Source organism: Cyanistes caeruleus, chromosome 9, assembly GCF_971803275.1.
Source record: "Cyanistes caeruleus chromosome 9, bCyaCae1.hap1.1, whole genome shotgun sequence".
In the NCBI taxonomy this organism is placed as follows: domain Eukaryota; kingdom Metazoa; phylum Chordata; class Aves; order Passeriformes; family Paridae; genus Cyanistes; species Cyanistes caeruleus.
The window spans coordinates 6204264-6220221 of NC_141709.1; the positions used below are offsets into that span (position 1 = coordinate 6204264).

Sequence of the window (15958 nt, forward strand, 5' to 3'; positions counted from 1 at the left end):
GCGCCGCCGCCACTTCCGGCACCGCCCCCCAGCGCGCGCCGCCGGGCCAATGGGGGAGCGTGGCGAGGGGGGTCACGTGCACCGGCAGGGAACGCGTACCGAGCCGGTCGACGTGGACAAAGGCGGGGGAACCACAGTTCCCGGCGTGCCCCGCGCCCTGCCCTTCCTCAGGCGCTGCCCGCTCCGGCTCCGTGCGAGCCCCAGGTGCCGAGTGTGCCGGGAAATGGTGGAGTGGCTCGGAACGGAAGGGGCTGTACGGAGTAGTTCATCATGGGTAGGGATGTGATTAGAGTCCCAGCCTGGCTTTTGCACACACAGGGATGGGGCAGCCACGGCTTCTTTGGGCACCCTGTGACAGGGCCTTAGCACCCTTACGGCGAAGAACTTCCTCCTACATACGAAATCTAATATTCAGTTTGAATCCATTCCCCCTCACGCTGTCACTTCGTGCTCCCGTAAAAACTCCCTCTCGGTGTTGCCCGCAGGCTCCCCTCCGGCAATGGAAGGAAACACCTCTGTCATTCCCAGCTGCACGAGGACCATTTCTTTAATAAAATCCCCCAAATTATCTCACACTCACAAAAGCAGCCTCCCAGCAAAGGAAGGGAAGAGCGTCTTTATTTCCATGACAAGCGTTTGTACAAAGTTCCAAGCAAATACAACGTGTTTTATGTCCTTGCTTTTAACACTGAAAACCCGATGGAATTCCACACCCCAGCCCTCTCCCATCAGGACACCCGACTCTCGGCCATGGGCCATAAGAGGCGATTTATTACGGTTCCCAGTTTGTAAGCTGCAAGAAAACAATAAAAACGACGGAATGGGTGCATTATTACCATTTCCGATCAGTGGTCCCTTGCAGATTACTGAGCTCTTCTAACCAAGCTGTCGCTTCTAACCAACTGTGGTAGAGACTAAAAAAGCACTACTTTATCCATTTGCAAACGGGCAGAAAATCCCCAAAACCGGGAAAAAAGTACCCTGGCCATGAGGAACTGCAATTTAAATTGCAGAACCAGGCAATGTACAAGCTGAATCCTCCCATCCCTTCCCATCTCACTGGTGAAAAACATCTGAGCATCTGCATTCAGAAGTGCAACTCACATGACAGGAAAATATTACCCAGATCTAGGCCTGCTACAGAAATAACTCCAAAATTACCATTATGGGAATACTTATGCAAAATGCTTTCTGTACAGATAGTAGATACATAGATACATAGTAGAATGAATTTGTTCCCTTTTGCAGGAGCCTGCAGTCTTTTTTGCTGCCATGCAAAAATGCTGCCATGTCTTTCATACAAAAGAAGTATTAAAAACCCATCATGTTCCCTAATTTTAGTTTAAAAAGGCTGTTTGCTGCTGCTTAACATGAGCACTTTATAAATATGAAGTCACTTAACATTCAGTACCAATTAAAAGTAGTTAATGATTTGTAAAAGTGAAGCAGCTGACACTGAAATAACCAATGATTTGTAAAAAAATAATTGGCTGGCAGTAGTTTGTATGTTTACAAATTAGTATTTTTGCATGAAATATAATGAGGAAATGAGTTAAAGTACTTCTGCAAGGAAAACATCTATGACCTTCATGTTTCCATACCACAGCACGGCTTCTAGAATAAACAGAAACTGCATTTATTTTACTGCAGTGACAGAGCAGTTAATCCCGTTACTCAACAAAGTTCCTTCCTCACACAGTAATATTTGCCTGTTCCTCTAGTGTAAATTTTCTATTAGTATTAGAGAATATTTTGATAGCATTAAAAGACTTTGCACAGTTTGCTGCAGTTAAATGTTAACACATATTATGCTCCTGGGACTTTGTTATTTCTTCCCGTGTCTTTATGGGCATAAATCCAGCAGTCCATGCTGCAATTATAATTAATCTTTGCTATCCTGTAATGTACGACATTCAGAAACAGGCTCAAAACACTGGGCCACAAGTTCAAGGTGCCTTAAACTGACCTCTAAAGTGAGGTTTTGCATTTGAAAGACCAATTTACTAAAATACTGGGCTGCATCTCCAAGCTTTTCTGTGCAAACTGAGATGCAAAGAACACATTTAAGCAACTCTGCACCAATATCATGGTTTGATACAGACCATGAAAGCAACCATCTCATTTTAGTAACAGCTTTTGTAATGTGATTCTGCCCTCCAAAATCTAAGCATATGTAAAACAACCTCTGGCTGCCTGACACTTCAGTTAACATCTACATTGGAAATTATAAGCAATGATTCCGATATTTCACAATTGTTGCCACTTATTACGTGGCTTCCACACCTTAAAAAGGTCTACAGACCTAAGTAACTCAGTGTGAATAGGAATGGCAGGACTCAATCTTCCGTATGAAATAGCTGTAAGTGAATCTATTTTATGGTGGGATTTAAACCAGAGAAATGCTGCCTAATGGTTATAGTTATTGTAAACATTCTCTTCTCTCCCTTCCATAAAACAAAACAATATAGCCATAAAGTGCTCTGGAAGGCTAAATAACCCTGAAGTGCAGAGTGGGACTGAGAAACCTGCTCTCATGCTTTCCCCTTTTTAAATACAGCAATAAGAGAAAAAAAAAATAAAAATAAAAAATCCAAATATTTGCTTGTCTTTGGTATCTGCCAAAACTTGAAAATAATTAAGTAACTAGTTTGCAGAGTTTGCACAGTGTGACTTTTCAGCAATCTACTATATCAACTATTTGGTTCTGTTTGCTACTAAAAAATGATTTTATTTCCTGTATACTGCATGCAAATTCTAAAAGCACCCTCGAGTATGTATATACCAACCACCAGAATCATAGCAGTACTTGTCAAAACCATGCATTTAAAAACCAGGAGGATCCCTAAGAACAGCTAAGTTGTTAAAATAAGCTGATGATAGTTGGGCATTGGAAGCATTCAATGGTCACATTTTCAGACTTTTTCTCTAGCTTTAAAAGGGAGCAGATTTGAAGTGACAGATGAAGTTCCTCAGCAGTAACCTCGTTTTAAGCAAAAGGAAACCCATCACCCATCCCTCAGGAAGGGATTTCTGGAAAACCTGCAGGAGCTGGGGACACCACAACAAAGCGCATTTCCTCCCGCCCCGACATGAATAAGTATTAACAATTGAGCAGGGATTACTGCAGGGCTGGGCTGAAAGCTGCTTTCTACTCCTCAGACTTTTGCTGTGCAGAACCGCCTTCTCGGTGTTCTTCTGGGAGAATCGCTTTTCCTCCTGTGCTTTGAATTCCTGCGTGTGAAGATGACTGATCTGGCTCCCCCTCTCGTCCCCCAGGCTCTGTGTCTGCCGTGCGCTCAGCCCTGGGCTGCCCCCGGCGCTGCTGCGGCACCAGGGAGACCGGCTCCAGCAGCCCTGGGCCCGGGTTTGCTCTATCCAAGATGGGCACGTCCCTGGTAGCTGCATGTGCAGCAGGGCTCTGAAAGGAGCTCTGTGTTCCAGCCTCCTCCGAGACAGCGTTGCTGTTCTCTGTGCCTTCCTCCCCATACAGCCTTTTGTCTTCCACCCCATTTCCCGTGTGTTCCCCTGGCTGCAACCTCCCATCTCCCGCACCCGCGTACCACACACTTGGCTTGATCTCCACCTCTGCCTTTGCCTCCTGAGACGGAGCCGAGCTCTCCACCAGCCACGGTGCTTGTGCCCCCCTGGGCACGCTCTCTACACTCGTACCATCTAGCCCCAGGCTGGCTGAGGACGGTTGCTCCTCCTTGAACTTCACACATGCTGCTGCATCTTCACTCCTCATCTTCTGGCTTACCTGAATTTCTGCCACAGCCACTTTGCTCAACTCATAGTTACCATTATGGTGCTCCGGCAACTTCAGCAGCTCGCCCTCACAGACCTCCTTGATGTTCTCAGCTGGAGTATCTGCTGGGATCTCAACTGTTAGCATCAACAAACTCCTTATCTCATTCACATCATCGGGGGATTTACAACTCTTTTCTTGCGACTGGCTTTCTTTTTCAGGACAATCCCCAAACCCTGCCTTCCCTGTCTTTTCATCCTGGGAAACAATCTTTGTCTCAGTACTCTCACCACTTTCTTTTTTACTAACTCCTTCAAACCCTGTTCCTACTGCATTCTCACTCTGAGATAATTTTTCCATAATTTCATTTTCTAACTTGCTTTTCTTTTCCGCACTTCCAAAAATTTCTGTATCTGTTACATTCTCAGGTGGGAAAGTGACCTTTATCTCAGAAACTTTTTCCTGTGCTGTGCTTGCTTTCTCACTGCCACTGACAGGCACGGCAGCTGTTACTGTTTGACTCTCTGAAGTCACCTCTTCCTCTGCTGCTCCTTCAGGTACCTTAAGTTCTTTTTTAGGGCTGGCTCCAAAAATTTTTATTGCAGTGTCAGTCCCAGAAGCAACTTTTTCCTCCACAGCTTTTTGTTGTGCCTTGAATTCTCTTTCAGTGCTCACTACACACTCTGATTCATTCTCCAATGCGCTTTTTCCCTCTGCAACTCCTTGTTTAGTGTGGCCAACCAAAGGGGACTCCTGTTTGTCACCAATGTCTATAACAGCCACTGCTTCCTTTCTGCTGGCCTGAACACCACCTGCACTAACAGAGGTGCCTTCCTCTTTGTCTGGGGACTTTCCCTCATCAGCATCCTTCTCCCACACAATTTTCCCTGTCACAACAAGCGTTTCGTCCCTGTGGCTCTCGGTGTCCAATCCCTCGGCTCGGGCAGCCGTGGGCACTTTGGCAGGGGTGCCCTGTGCTGATCCCACAGGAGTCCTCAGCTCTGTCAGGCTGGACACACTCTCACAAGGCACGTTCAGGTTATCCTCAAACAGGTTGTGCTTCCTCAAAACAGCAGCTTCTTTGATCACTGAATAAAACAGAAACACCAAACTGCTTTGGGAAGGCTGACAGAGGCACAGGGAAGAACATACAGTGCTTTCCCAAATTTATGTTGTACATTTTGATATTAAAGACAACACCAATGTTCATTTTCAGCTTCCTTTTAGATCATATTTCTTTTCTGGGGATGTGGATTTTATTTTTTGAATAATGGCACCTTAGTATTTACCTAAGCATTTCTGAAGCAGAGGACCCACAATGCACAAGGGTAATGCTTCATTGCAGAAGGATTTACATTGAATATACCAATGGTTACAATTATTATACTGCTGTTTTGGAACAGGAGTGCCTATGGTCTGTGAAAATATTCTGTGCAGTACATCTGCTTGTCTTTTATCAAGGGTATAGACAGACAGACACATATAGAGAGATAAAAGTATTTTATAAGTATTTATATATATATATATCTAAAATATTTATTAAGAATAGTTTTGTTTTCTAACACAGAAGGAGAGAGATCTGCAAGGAGTACTGCACTGGCTGGCATCAGTGAGTACTGGAAACTGCATTTTCATTTGAGGAAATTAATCTCTGTTGTCATTAGTCTTTGCAATTCTCTTAGTCTTGCAATTGGCATAGTCTTGCCATTTAGTCATCATCAAATCTTTACAAGAACAGAATTCCCTCCATGGCCCAGGGAATTGAGGTCAAGCGAAGTTGTCATAATTACATTTTGTGAGAAAAAGGTTTGTGCCAAGCCATCACTCTTGAGTTCCATGAGTTTAGTAAAGCTGTCCCATAACTCAGATTTTAGGGCTTGCAACACATCTTCAGTGAGCCAAATGAAAAAACACTCTAGGGATGTAACCACCTAGTGTTGGAGAAGGTGGGACAGGAGCAGCCAGGTGAGGACTCTGGGAAGCTCTGAAAGAATAGCTCATAGGCCACAGGCTGCAGTGTTATTCCTGTCACCTCAAGAATATTACTCACCTTTCAGGGCCTCTTCAAGCAGTGTCTGATATAAAATCTCTTCATATACATTCTCTACTTGGATCACACTTGTGTAATCAGCAAAAATGTACTGCTCATATCTCTGCAGCTCCTGTGCAGGTAGGGAACAAAGGAACAGATGGAGAAAACTGAGGCACTCTGAATCTTACTGCAACCAAATAGCTTGGAGATGCCATGGAGCAGGACTTGAAACAGCTCCTGGGGTGCACTGTTTGAACTATGACTCCATGAGCTATGTTCCACAATCAATTATGTACTTAGCAAACAGAGTTACTGCAGTACAACCACAGTTAAAAGCACTACAGATCTCTGCCTGCTGAAACAAACAGCTGCTGAGGAAATGCCTCACAAGCTGTTTGTCCAAGGAGGCAAATCCACCATGCAAGGGAGATGCGGAGTTTGGTTTTGTTTTTCTAATAGGTGTGAAACCTATTTATAACTTTGAGCTCCCTGATTTATACCCAACAGGCTGTCTAACTGAATCATTATTATCAAGCAGCTGCTTGGTGGTCTATAAAAAGTAAATTAAGTGACATCTGCCCACTTGTAGAAGAGGCATGTACATATATCAACTGGAGGTTTTCAAGTGAAAGGTCAGGACTTGGCGGGGCCTGTCAGCTGTGCCACACCTTGGCTTCTAGAGCTGGCTGCTCATTTCTGTAGAAGCACAAATACAAAAGGCTGGTGTGAAAGTAGACAGAAAGGGCTAGTGAAAGTAGACAGTAAGGGCTAGTGGAAGTTTGCACCACCATTGCTTCCTCTGTGACAGAGACATGAGGTGTCTGCACACATCTTCCAAGTGATAAAATGCTTGCCCCTGTGCACAAACATCCTGTTTTGAAGGCACTGCTGACACTCAAGAGACTATTACTTTGGGGATCCTAAGGAAAGGAGAGTGATGTAAAGAAGAGACAGATTTTAAATATATTCTTGAAAGTTTTAACTTTTAAAAATCCCCACTCAAAGACTCACAAGGGTAATTTGGCAAAAAAATTGGTTTTAAACTTGTTTTTGAAACTGAAACAAGCTGCATGTAACCAAGAGCAGCACACAGGGTGAGAGCTCACAGCCAAGGGGAGCAGATGAACATCCATGGAAACAGAAGGGCAGGAGGCCAGGATGGCTTGGGGCAGTCCTTTTTTAGCAGGCACAGGACAAGGCAGGAGGGTGCCTAGGGCTTTGAGGGTTGAGACTATTTTTTCTGAGCTCAGGTGAACAGAATTCAAACCAGACCCTATTGCAGACACACAGATACCACCTCTAGCAAAGGGGTATTTGCTGACTAAACATGTCCTGTCTAATTAGGGGAACAGAGATGGTCTCTATGATTATTTCCTGACTGTTGTGCAACCCTTGCACTGAACACCACTGAGAGTAAGGGCTGTCTCTTGCTGAAGGAGTTAAGCACAGGCTGGGCACTGTCCTGGATGTGCCTCCGGGTGCTGCTACAGAGAAGTGAACCCAAGGCCCAGCTCATCCCTGCATCCCAGCTGTACAGAAGAACTCAGTTTCAGGGACTTCATATCTCTAGGGAAGGAATGAACCAGGGATGAGCAAAGGACTTCAACTGCCTTTGAAAAAGCAAGGTGTGCACATAGTATTCCTGTGTCCTGAAATCTTCCTTGGGCTCCACACCTACCCAACCCATGAAGTGGCACATCTAAGCACTGAGTAGGCAGGAAATCTGTACAGTTCTCTGAGAGAAATCTGCCTGACAGTGTTAAGCAATTACTGCCAAGATGCTTTTCCTCCCCTGCCTTTCATCATTAGTTTTTGAGGTTTTCAGTCACAGACACCTACTGGTTTGCATGTTGAAGCCAGTGTCTTCTGCATTGTGGGCAAGGTAATCTGCACCAGTGCCTCTTGAAATATCTTCTTGCGGATGGTGCTGCTGTCATAATCATATTGCTGCCAAAACAGACCAGAAAGAAACAAGCTCACACATGCCTGGGATTATTCACCACTCTCACAGGAACTGGTTCCTGTCAGCCTTTAGCTGCTACATCACAGGTGCACAGTGGTTTGAATGGCCAAGCAGGTTAGTCCAGCTTCTACAAAATCACTCTAAAATCTACTGTTCTGGGATCTCTTTTGCTTCTTTTAACTCTTAGACTAGAAATAGCCCCCAACTGCCCTCCTCAGGTGTTTCAGCATTGCCCTTTCTGAGAGTAACAAATCCTATTGTCAGGCTAATTATAAAGTTAATTAAAAATTATTTATCCAGATCCACAGCATAGTAATAATCTGATTTATCTGCACGTGCAAATACTTTTATAAGTGTCTGCCCAAGACTAAGTTTTATCCCCCAAATGGTCAGCTTTGCTAAATGCCACCAAATCAGTATTTTCAGCTGGATAGTAAAAGCTTATATTCTTTCAAATACTGAGGTACATTCATATAAAATATATTCGTTTCCAAAACAGTAGCCTGCAAATGTGCTACATGACATTTACCTTCAGCACTCTCAGCTTGACTTTTTCAATGGTTGTTGCAACCTTGGCTGAGTCTGCCTGGTGGCTTGGAGAGAACAACTGCTCAAAAGTATAAACTGCGTTTTCCATCAGCTAAAAAGAGTAGTTAAAAAAATCTGTTATAGACCAGTCACATCAAATTCCTGCAAACTGTTAATTTAAATTGTGTTTCTGGGAAGGTGCTCTGAAGAGCACTAAAATGCTGCAATAAATAAATAAAATTAAAGCTGTGGTATTGTTATCATGCTGTCCCACTTTTCTTTTCAAATCTCTTTTAGGGATTTCTTTTTCAAATCCCTACAGATTTGATTTCATGTCACCACCCAAACTGATGGTGACAGAGCCAAAATGTAGAATTGATTATCTGTGTATACAGACCACATTCAAAACTCATTGACCCTAATAAGAAGGCTCCTGTTGACTTCTATCATTAATCATCAATAAACAGTATTGAATAATAATGCACAGCATTTTCAGTACCTTTAATACAAATAATCATCAGCAGAAGTCACACAAAGTGCAATCATTTCTCAGCAGAATTATGCTAAGCTGGCATTTACCATATCTTCAGCTTATCATTAAGAATATTACCCCCATACTCTGAAGGTATTTCAGACAAACAGCTTTGCAAGCAGTAATTGAGTCTATTTAATGAGGTTTTGCCTTTTCTTCTGTTGTTCCCATTCAAATTTTAACATTTCTTATTGAAGAAGTACAGTGAGATATGCAGGGGGCCATTCCTTCAACCAGTTGAGCATTGTGCTCCCAGATTTCCTGAAATTGGCCACTAGAGGATGCCAAGCTTCCAAGGCAATGAATCCTGCTCCACCCTCCACCCGAAGTACATTTTAGACAAATACTACACCAACACAGACATGTCTGACGTTACTTATTTATGAAATAAACGTCCATGGACAAAAAGGGAAACCACACAATATTTTTATGAGGAAAATACCAGCCTTTTAAAGAGGAAGACGCAATAACAGCATGTTTACAACAACTCGTGCTATAATTTAACTTATTTCTTGTTAATTTTATTTCTTGTTCTGTTCAGAAAAGAAATGACCTCTTGTTTTATATGGGATTTATTTTCTGTTTACTTCTGTTTATTTCTGTTTATTTTCTGTCTGCTTCTTTGTCTTGACTCATGGTCTTCACTGAGTGAAAGACACTTTATTTGGCAGCATTTTGGAATGGTACCCCCTTGAAAAACCAGACATGAAATCAGAATTTTATTTCTGAGTAATTCCTTGGCTGCTGGTCCTGGCTGCACTCAGAAGAGCTGCTTTTAGGAAAACCTTATCCCAGCATTGTCCTAGACACTTGTTTTCCATATTCAGAACTTCTACTCCAGAGATCTGGACCAGCTCCATTTCACAAGATTACTGAGCAGATTAGTAAATTTCACAAATACAGATTAGAATCACAGGGTTCAATTTAGGGCCAAATGTGCCTTGTGATCTGGCAACTGAAATCAGTCCACTGGCCATCTCAGAGACTTCTGGCCAGGCATTCACAAGGAATCCAGGCAAAGTAGATTTATGGCCTATACGAATACACACACAAGGGGACAAAGAGGTGAAGTTGAGTTTTCATCTGGAATAATATCATCACCTCCACCATTCCCCTGAAAAGTGAGGCAGGATAAAGCACCTACATGTGAGACACTGTCTGTCTCCAAGTTTCTAACATTAATTGCTTTACTTTGTATTAGTGAGAAAATCAACTACCAAGGAGGAGACATTCCATTCTGGTAAAACACATTTGAGACCCTTCCTGAAAAATCAAGCCTTAAGACAGGGAATCAGGTGAATTTAGCCACCCCACTAGTTACACACATAATTTTCTTGGCTGTTGAGACACTGGGAATTCAAGATAACTTTGAAGCAGATTAGCAGGACAAACCTAACCTGTTCTCCCAGGAGGAAAAACTGGATCTTATAGTACCTCTTGCATGAAGTTCTGTGTCCTCTGAATCACAGAATCAATGTGATAGACCTTGAAGCGACTCTTGAGGTCCTGCAGGAGCTCCTGGAGCAGGTTCACTTTCAGATAGCAGGGCTCCATTTTCACTGAGTTGAAGGGCAGGGTCATGAGCTGATCCACGTTCTGCAGCCCCATGTAGGTTTTGAGAGAAAGCAACCAGAGGTGAATTTTTAATAGAGAATGTAACAATTTGGCTTTAACCTAAATTCTGGTATCTGCACTTCAGTTGCACAAATACCACAAGACTTTCTAAATGACAATACCAAGTGTTCATGTGCTTTCACCCAGGAAAGCAAATCCTGCTGCCAGCCAAGGTCTAGCCAGAAGGTTCTTGCACTGATATAAAGGCTCCAGCTCTGTTTTGTCTTACCTCCTTTAGCCTGGTCATGTCATTGGTCTTCTGGAAGTCCTGGATGATTTCATTCACTTCCTTATCAAAAAGCAAGCGCACTTCCGTGAATCCAGAACTGATGGGGCCCATGAGCTCCTCCAGGATGGAGGTGAGAAATGGCTGGATATTCTCTGTGCAGCACTTCTGGACAGGCTCAGAAACACTGGCTGAAGGGTCACACAGGACAACAATTGCATTTAGAGACAGTGAAAGAAGTGATTGGAACTTACCTCTTAACCGTTAATTCAATGATTTCATATTTTTCCCTGGAGTCACACCTTCACAGAGGTGATGAGGGTGTGAAAGGAGTTCACAGCTTTATGAGTGATAATGAAAACTTGTCTCACACCTCACCTAAGCAAACACTGGCAACTGGGGGTACTGTGAGGGTGGAGGAAAGAGCAGCTCTGAGTATGAACACAAGCTACTTATTTATTTATTCATTTGCCAGCTTAAGCAACACCAACAACATTTTTCCTGCTATTTACATTCCTTTTTATATTCATAACAAAATTATGATTACTTCACATTAATTAAAAAACACCTAAGAAGCCCTTTGGCTTAAATGTTCTTTGTAAGCCCATGCACTTGTCACATAACCAGAATCTGGTTTTGTGGCTCATTCCTAGAGATCAGGTCTTTTAATTATGCTTGTGTGACCTGTATCTTCACTACCTAAGACTGTGCAAGTAAAAATGAAAGCAGAATGAACTCTGATCAGGATACTGAAAACCTCTCAGCTCCAATTTGAGAAGACCTGGTATTTTCACAGATACCGTGGCCACACCTGTTAGTTCCCATCAAAAGCAGCAGAGGCTCATTTGTGTTCTGAAAATTGGTGTCTCCAGTTGGATTTCTCGAAACACACAAGGACTTCAAAACAGGCACATCTGGTAATTTGAACAACACAATGGGAAACATTGGAGAATTGCTCCAAAGCACAGCTGTTCCTCTACTAACCTTTGATTTTTCCAGCTAAGAAGTTCTTGGAGTTCAGAATCTGATCCATGTCTGAACGAATGGTCCCTTCAAGAGTTTTTGAAAATTCTCTACATTCTTCTTTCAAGGTACTTAATCCTTCTGCCACCTGCTGCTGGACTAAACCATAGGTTTCCTCTACGATCTGGACCCAAATCAAATTGAGAAGCAGAGATCAGAATCAGCACCCATAGAGAGCTGCTATGAGCAACAGCTGCTCTCCAAGTGTCAGTCCTTACCCCAAACCAGGCCCGTTTCCTGTCATTCCTCTTTCCCTTCATTTTAGGCAGCATCATTGTCTGGAGGTTAGGCAGCAGTTCCTCCATCACCAGATTGCTCAGGATCTGTATGGTCAGAAGATGAAAATGACAAGTTCACACCCTGTTCATTACCTGAAGGCTGAGCACTGCAGCACAGAGTGATGTGTGCAGGCATCACACAGTGGCTCAGCTTCCCTCCCAGCTGCCAGGAATCACCCACAGAGGCTTTGCACTCCCTCTGCCTAGATTTGAACTGCAACTTCTTCCTTACCTGTCCAACTTAAATGCACCAAATAAATATGCAAGACTCAATATACATCTGATTTTGGCAGTCTAGGCTTCCCTTACCATGTTTTTATTTATAGACAGTCTCTGGCCTGAAAAGGCTGCATCGACAGCCCAGCACAATCCACATTCAGGATCACATCCCTGCTGTACCCAGCTGCTGGCTGAGTCAATACAGAGTGCAAGAACACCCCCAACTTGCCATTTTCATCATGCAAGGGCTTTTTCATTCATATCAGTGCTTCCAGACACTGCACTTCATGTATTTCAGCTGCTAAAGGGATCTGAGGCATGCACCAACACCAGCAGAGGGAAATGGCAGGAACTAGAGCAGCACAAGTAAAGGACTGACTGCAGCCCAGTGTAAAACAGGGCATAAGCAGCCCCTACTGAAATACAACACACAATAACCTACTTTAAAATACCTCTAATATCCCTCAAATATGGATGCACTTTTATTGTAGTTTCATTTAAGTTAAGTACTTAGGTTCAGTTATCATGCCACAGCGGCACTTCACATTCAGCTCTACTGACTCAAATGTCTGTCAAAAGCAATTCACTAATTCAGGTCCTAAACTAATGGCTCCCTTAAGTAAGTCTTGTGAATAACACAAACTATCACAAATAATAAATGTGACAAGAAATCAGATAGATTTCAAAGCCAAGGGAAAGGCATGAAGGTGTGTCAGGGGAGGGTTAGTTTGACTGTCAGGGAAAGGTTCTTCCCCCAGAGGGTGGTGGGCACTGCCCAGGCTCCCCAGGGAATGGACACGGCCCCAAGGCTGCCAGAGCTCCAGGAGTGTTTGGACAATGCTCTCAGGGATGCACAGGGAGAGATTGTTGGGGTGTTTGTGCAGGGCCAGGAGCTGAACTGAATGGTCCCTGTGAGTCCCTTCCAACTCAGGATATTCTGTGATTCCACAGTTTTATATTGTGAAGAATCTTGAGTTCTCTGGGAACGTTTTTAAGGCATTGGTGGGTCTTCCCTCAGGTGCCTGGGCTTATGCTCCCACGCCATCCATGCCGTAGCCCCAGTGTGCGCTGACACTGTGAGGACTGGGCCACCACCAAATGAGTGTCAGCAAATACATTTCTTGGCATTCTGCAGGGACTTTTACAGCAACAAATTTCAGCCTGCTTGCTTCAAACCACTCACTTAGCTTGGATATTTGCCTAAAATAATTATTATGTTTGGTCTAAGCAGGCCATGAGAACACACTATACTTAGAGAATGAGTTATTGCTAAGAAGATAATAGTGGAACTAGGCTGGATGTCTTCTGATTACAGCTCTCTTGAGGCATATGGGTTATGAGTAAACTGTTGGCAAGCAATAGGAAAAATAAAACATAAAATGAAACTAGCACTATAATAACTCCATAACGTGAGGGAGGAAGGGAGAAGAGAAAAACCCTCATGTAACTCCTTAAAGATTTTATTATCAGATGTTAGCAGGGAGCTTCTATCACTGACATGATGGCAGTGGGAATGACACTGTTTATAGATTTTTCTCCAGATTCCACATTTTTCAGCATTTCAAAGGTTAGCTTCTTCTAAAACAATAATATGGTTCCTTAAAACAAACCATTCTCCTTAAGATTTCTTCCATTTTCCCAGAGCGAAGCCAGATTTCATCAAGGAAGACAGTCAGCAGTTGGCACTAAAGTAAACAAGTAAACACTTGCTGCTGAATGCTCAGTGTTTGGAAAAAAAAAATTACAAATCAGAGTGTAAATAATGACACCAGTGGGACTGTGGGGTAATCTCAGCTACCATGAGTGCTCCAACGCTGGATGCTCAAGACCTTGGGCTTAGCATTCCATTTCTGCAGAACTGAAGTACACAGATTTTTGGTTTTTAATTTAATTATGGTGTTACTATACAAGATTCTGTTTCAGAAGTTTTTTAATAAAAAGAATTATCACTTACATATGAGTAAGAGGTGTCTTAAGATTTCAGGTATTTTTATCTACTAAATTTTCTTTTTTAAGATGCCCTTTTTTGCCAAGAGAATTTATAATCTTGACTATCATTAGAGCTGCCATACCCAAAGCAAAAAACCCCATCAGGAATATATTATTTTACCTCTTTTTCATTGCCAGTTATCATTTCCCATGTGCCATAGTGGCCTTTCTCCTGCCGGAAGAACTGAATGGCCTCTAAGAACGCCTCCACTTCATACGTGGTCTGTTTGAGAAAGTCTGAAGAAAACAAAAAATAACATAAAGGATTTACCCAGAAATAACCTTTAAAAAATAACCATCCTTTTCTGATCCATTTCCCATTTCACATGCATCTAGCAGTAGTATTTTTAAATAATTTACTACGCCTGAATGCTTGGAGATCTTGGGCGTTCACTAAGCTTTAGAAGTGCATTAACATTAGAAGTGCTCATCCCTTACCTTTACACCTGTGAGCAGTGTAAGGTGGCACATAGGAAGACTCTGACAGTGTTCGGCAGGGCCAACAGTTGGGAATTCTTTTTCTTTAGTTTACCATAACAACAGCTCATTGGATAAATTGCTAAATTCTGAGATAACACTCCCCAATAACATTTTAGTTCCTTTGTTTTGTTAAGAAATGGATGATCAAAATGGTTTTTCATGGATATACAACAAAACAGACCTCAACAAAGAAAGCACTATGTTTGCACCAATTAAGAACAAAAAATCCTGACAAGATCATGCTGATCTCCCTAAGTATTTCAGGAATGTTCAACCAGAGCTCTGGAATATCTGGTTATTATGCAAGGTCACTTCTGCCAGATGGGAGCTCTTCCCAAGAACGGTGTGGTGGCCTGGGGACACCTTGGCCTCAAAATGTGAAGCAGAGTGGCTGCTTGGCAAACCTGAGTGAAAAAAACACTCCCAAATGCTTTCGGGATTGAAGTGCTGTGTCTTCAATATCAGAGCATCAGGATTATTATCTTGTGGGAAAACAAAGCCACAGAGGCTTATTGTCCCCTCTCCAAGATTATCTACTTGCAGCCTTGAGCAGCTGAAATCCTGTTGTACACTCTGAGAACAAAGGAGGGAAGAATAAGAATGTTGATTCTCTCAAAGGTAATTATGCTGCTGTAGAAGGTACTGATACATACAAGCAATTGTAATGAGAAGAGTCAGGAGTAAATCCTCAAACCTTGCTTGACAAGCAACACTTCTTTGGGCTTGTTTGTGAAAACTGGTCAGCAGAGAAGTTTTACACGAACTTTGCATAAATGCAGGGATTATAGAAATTATGGGAAACATGTAGGATTAACACCACAGTAATGCCTGAAACATGTAGGACTAATCCCACAGTAATGCCTGAAATATCTCCTCTATTCACTTTAACAAAAACAAAAGCTACAGAAACCTAAATTAACTTCATCAGTTAATTTATCCTCGAAGCTTGAAAACTGCTTGATTTCAGATCTGTTCAGAGACCAAATGTCAGAATTTGTCCTTTCAGAGTTTTGCCTGGCTACAATGAGTGCAGGAAGGTTTGTTAAACACACTGAGGGGCACAAAACACTCTCTCAGTGCCACTCTATTGATACTATTCTTCATCTGCAGATATTTGGAGATCCAAAGACATCACACAAATTCTCCAAGCTCATACATTGATCAAACAAACAAAAAAAAAAAAATCAGCCAGGTGAAATCCCAGCCCTACCTTCACTGCTGCCTCCAGGATTTATACCATTTGTCACAGCTGGTCACAAACCAGGGTGCTAAAATATCAGTATTAGCTGTAAATCAGGCTGTTCAGTGCTGAGACAACATCTTCTGAAA

At 42.6% G+C, this 15958-nt stretch overlaps 1 protein-coding gene across 1 annotated transcript in view; it reads right to left on the reverse strand.

Annotated features, from left to right (window-relative positions):
- Positions 1-590: 590 nt before the first annotated feature.
- NIBAN1 (niban apoptosis regulator 1) overlaps positions 591-15958 on the reverse strand; it is a 56024-nt gene continuing 40656 nt past the window's right edge. Inside the window, exons 6-14 of the mRNA XM_023931613.2 lie at positions 14271-14386; positions 11882-11986; positions 11625-11787; positions 10644-10831; positions 10235-10396; positions 8270-8380; positions 7617-7724; positions 5796-5907; positions 591-4833 (exon numbers count right to left, since the gene is read on the reverse strand). Coding sequence (XP_023787381.2) covers positions 3149-4833; positions 5796-5907; positions 7617-7724; positions 8270-8380; positions 10235-10396; positions 10644-10831; positions 11625-11787; positions 11882-11986; positions 14271-14386 — 2750 coding nt within the window. The 3' untranslated portion in view covers positions 591-3148. The remainder of the gene's footprint in view (positions 4834-5795; positions 5908-7616; positions 7725-8269; positions 8381-10234; positions 10397-10643; positions 10832-11624; positions 11788-11881; positions 11987-14270; positions 14387-15958) is intronic.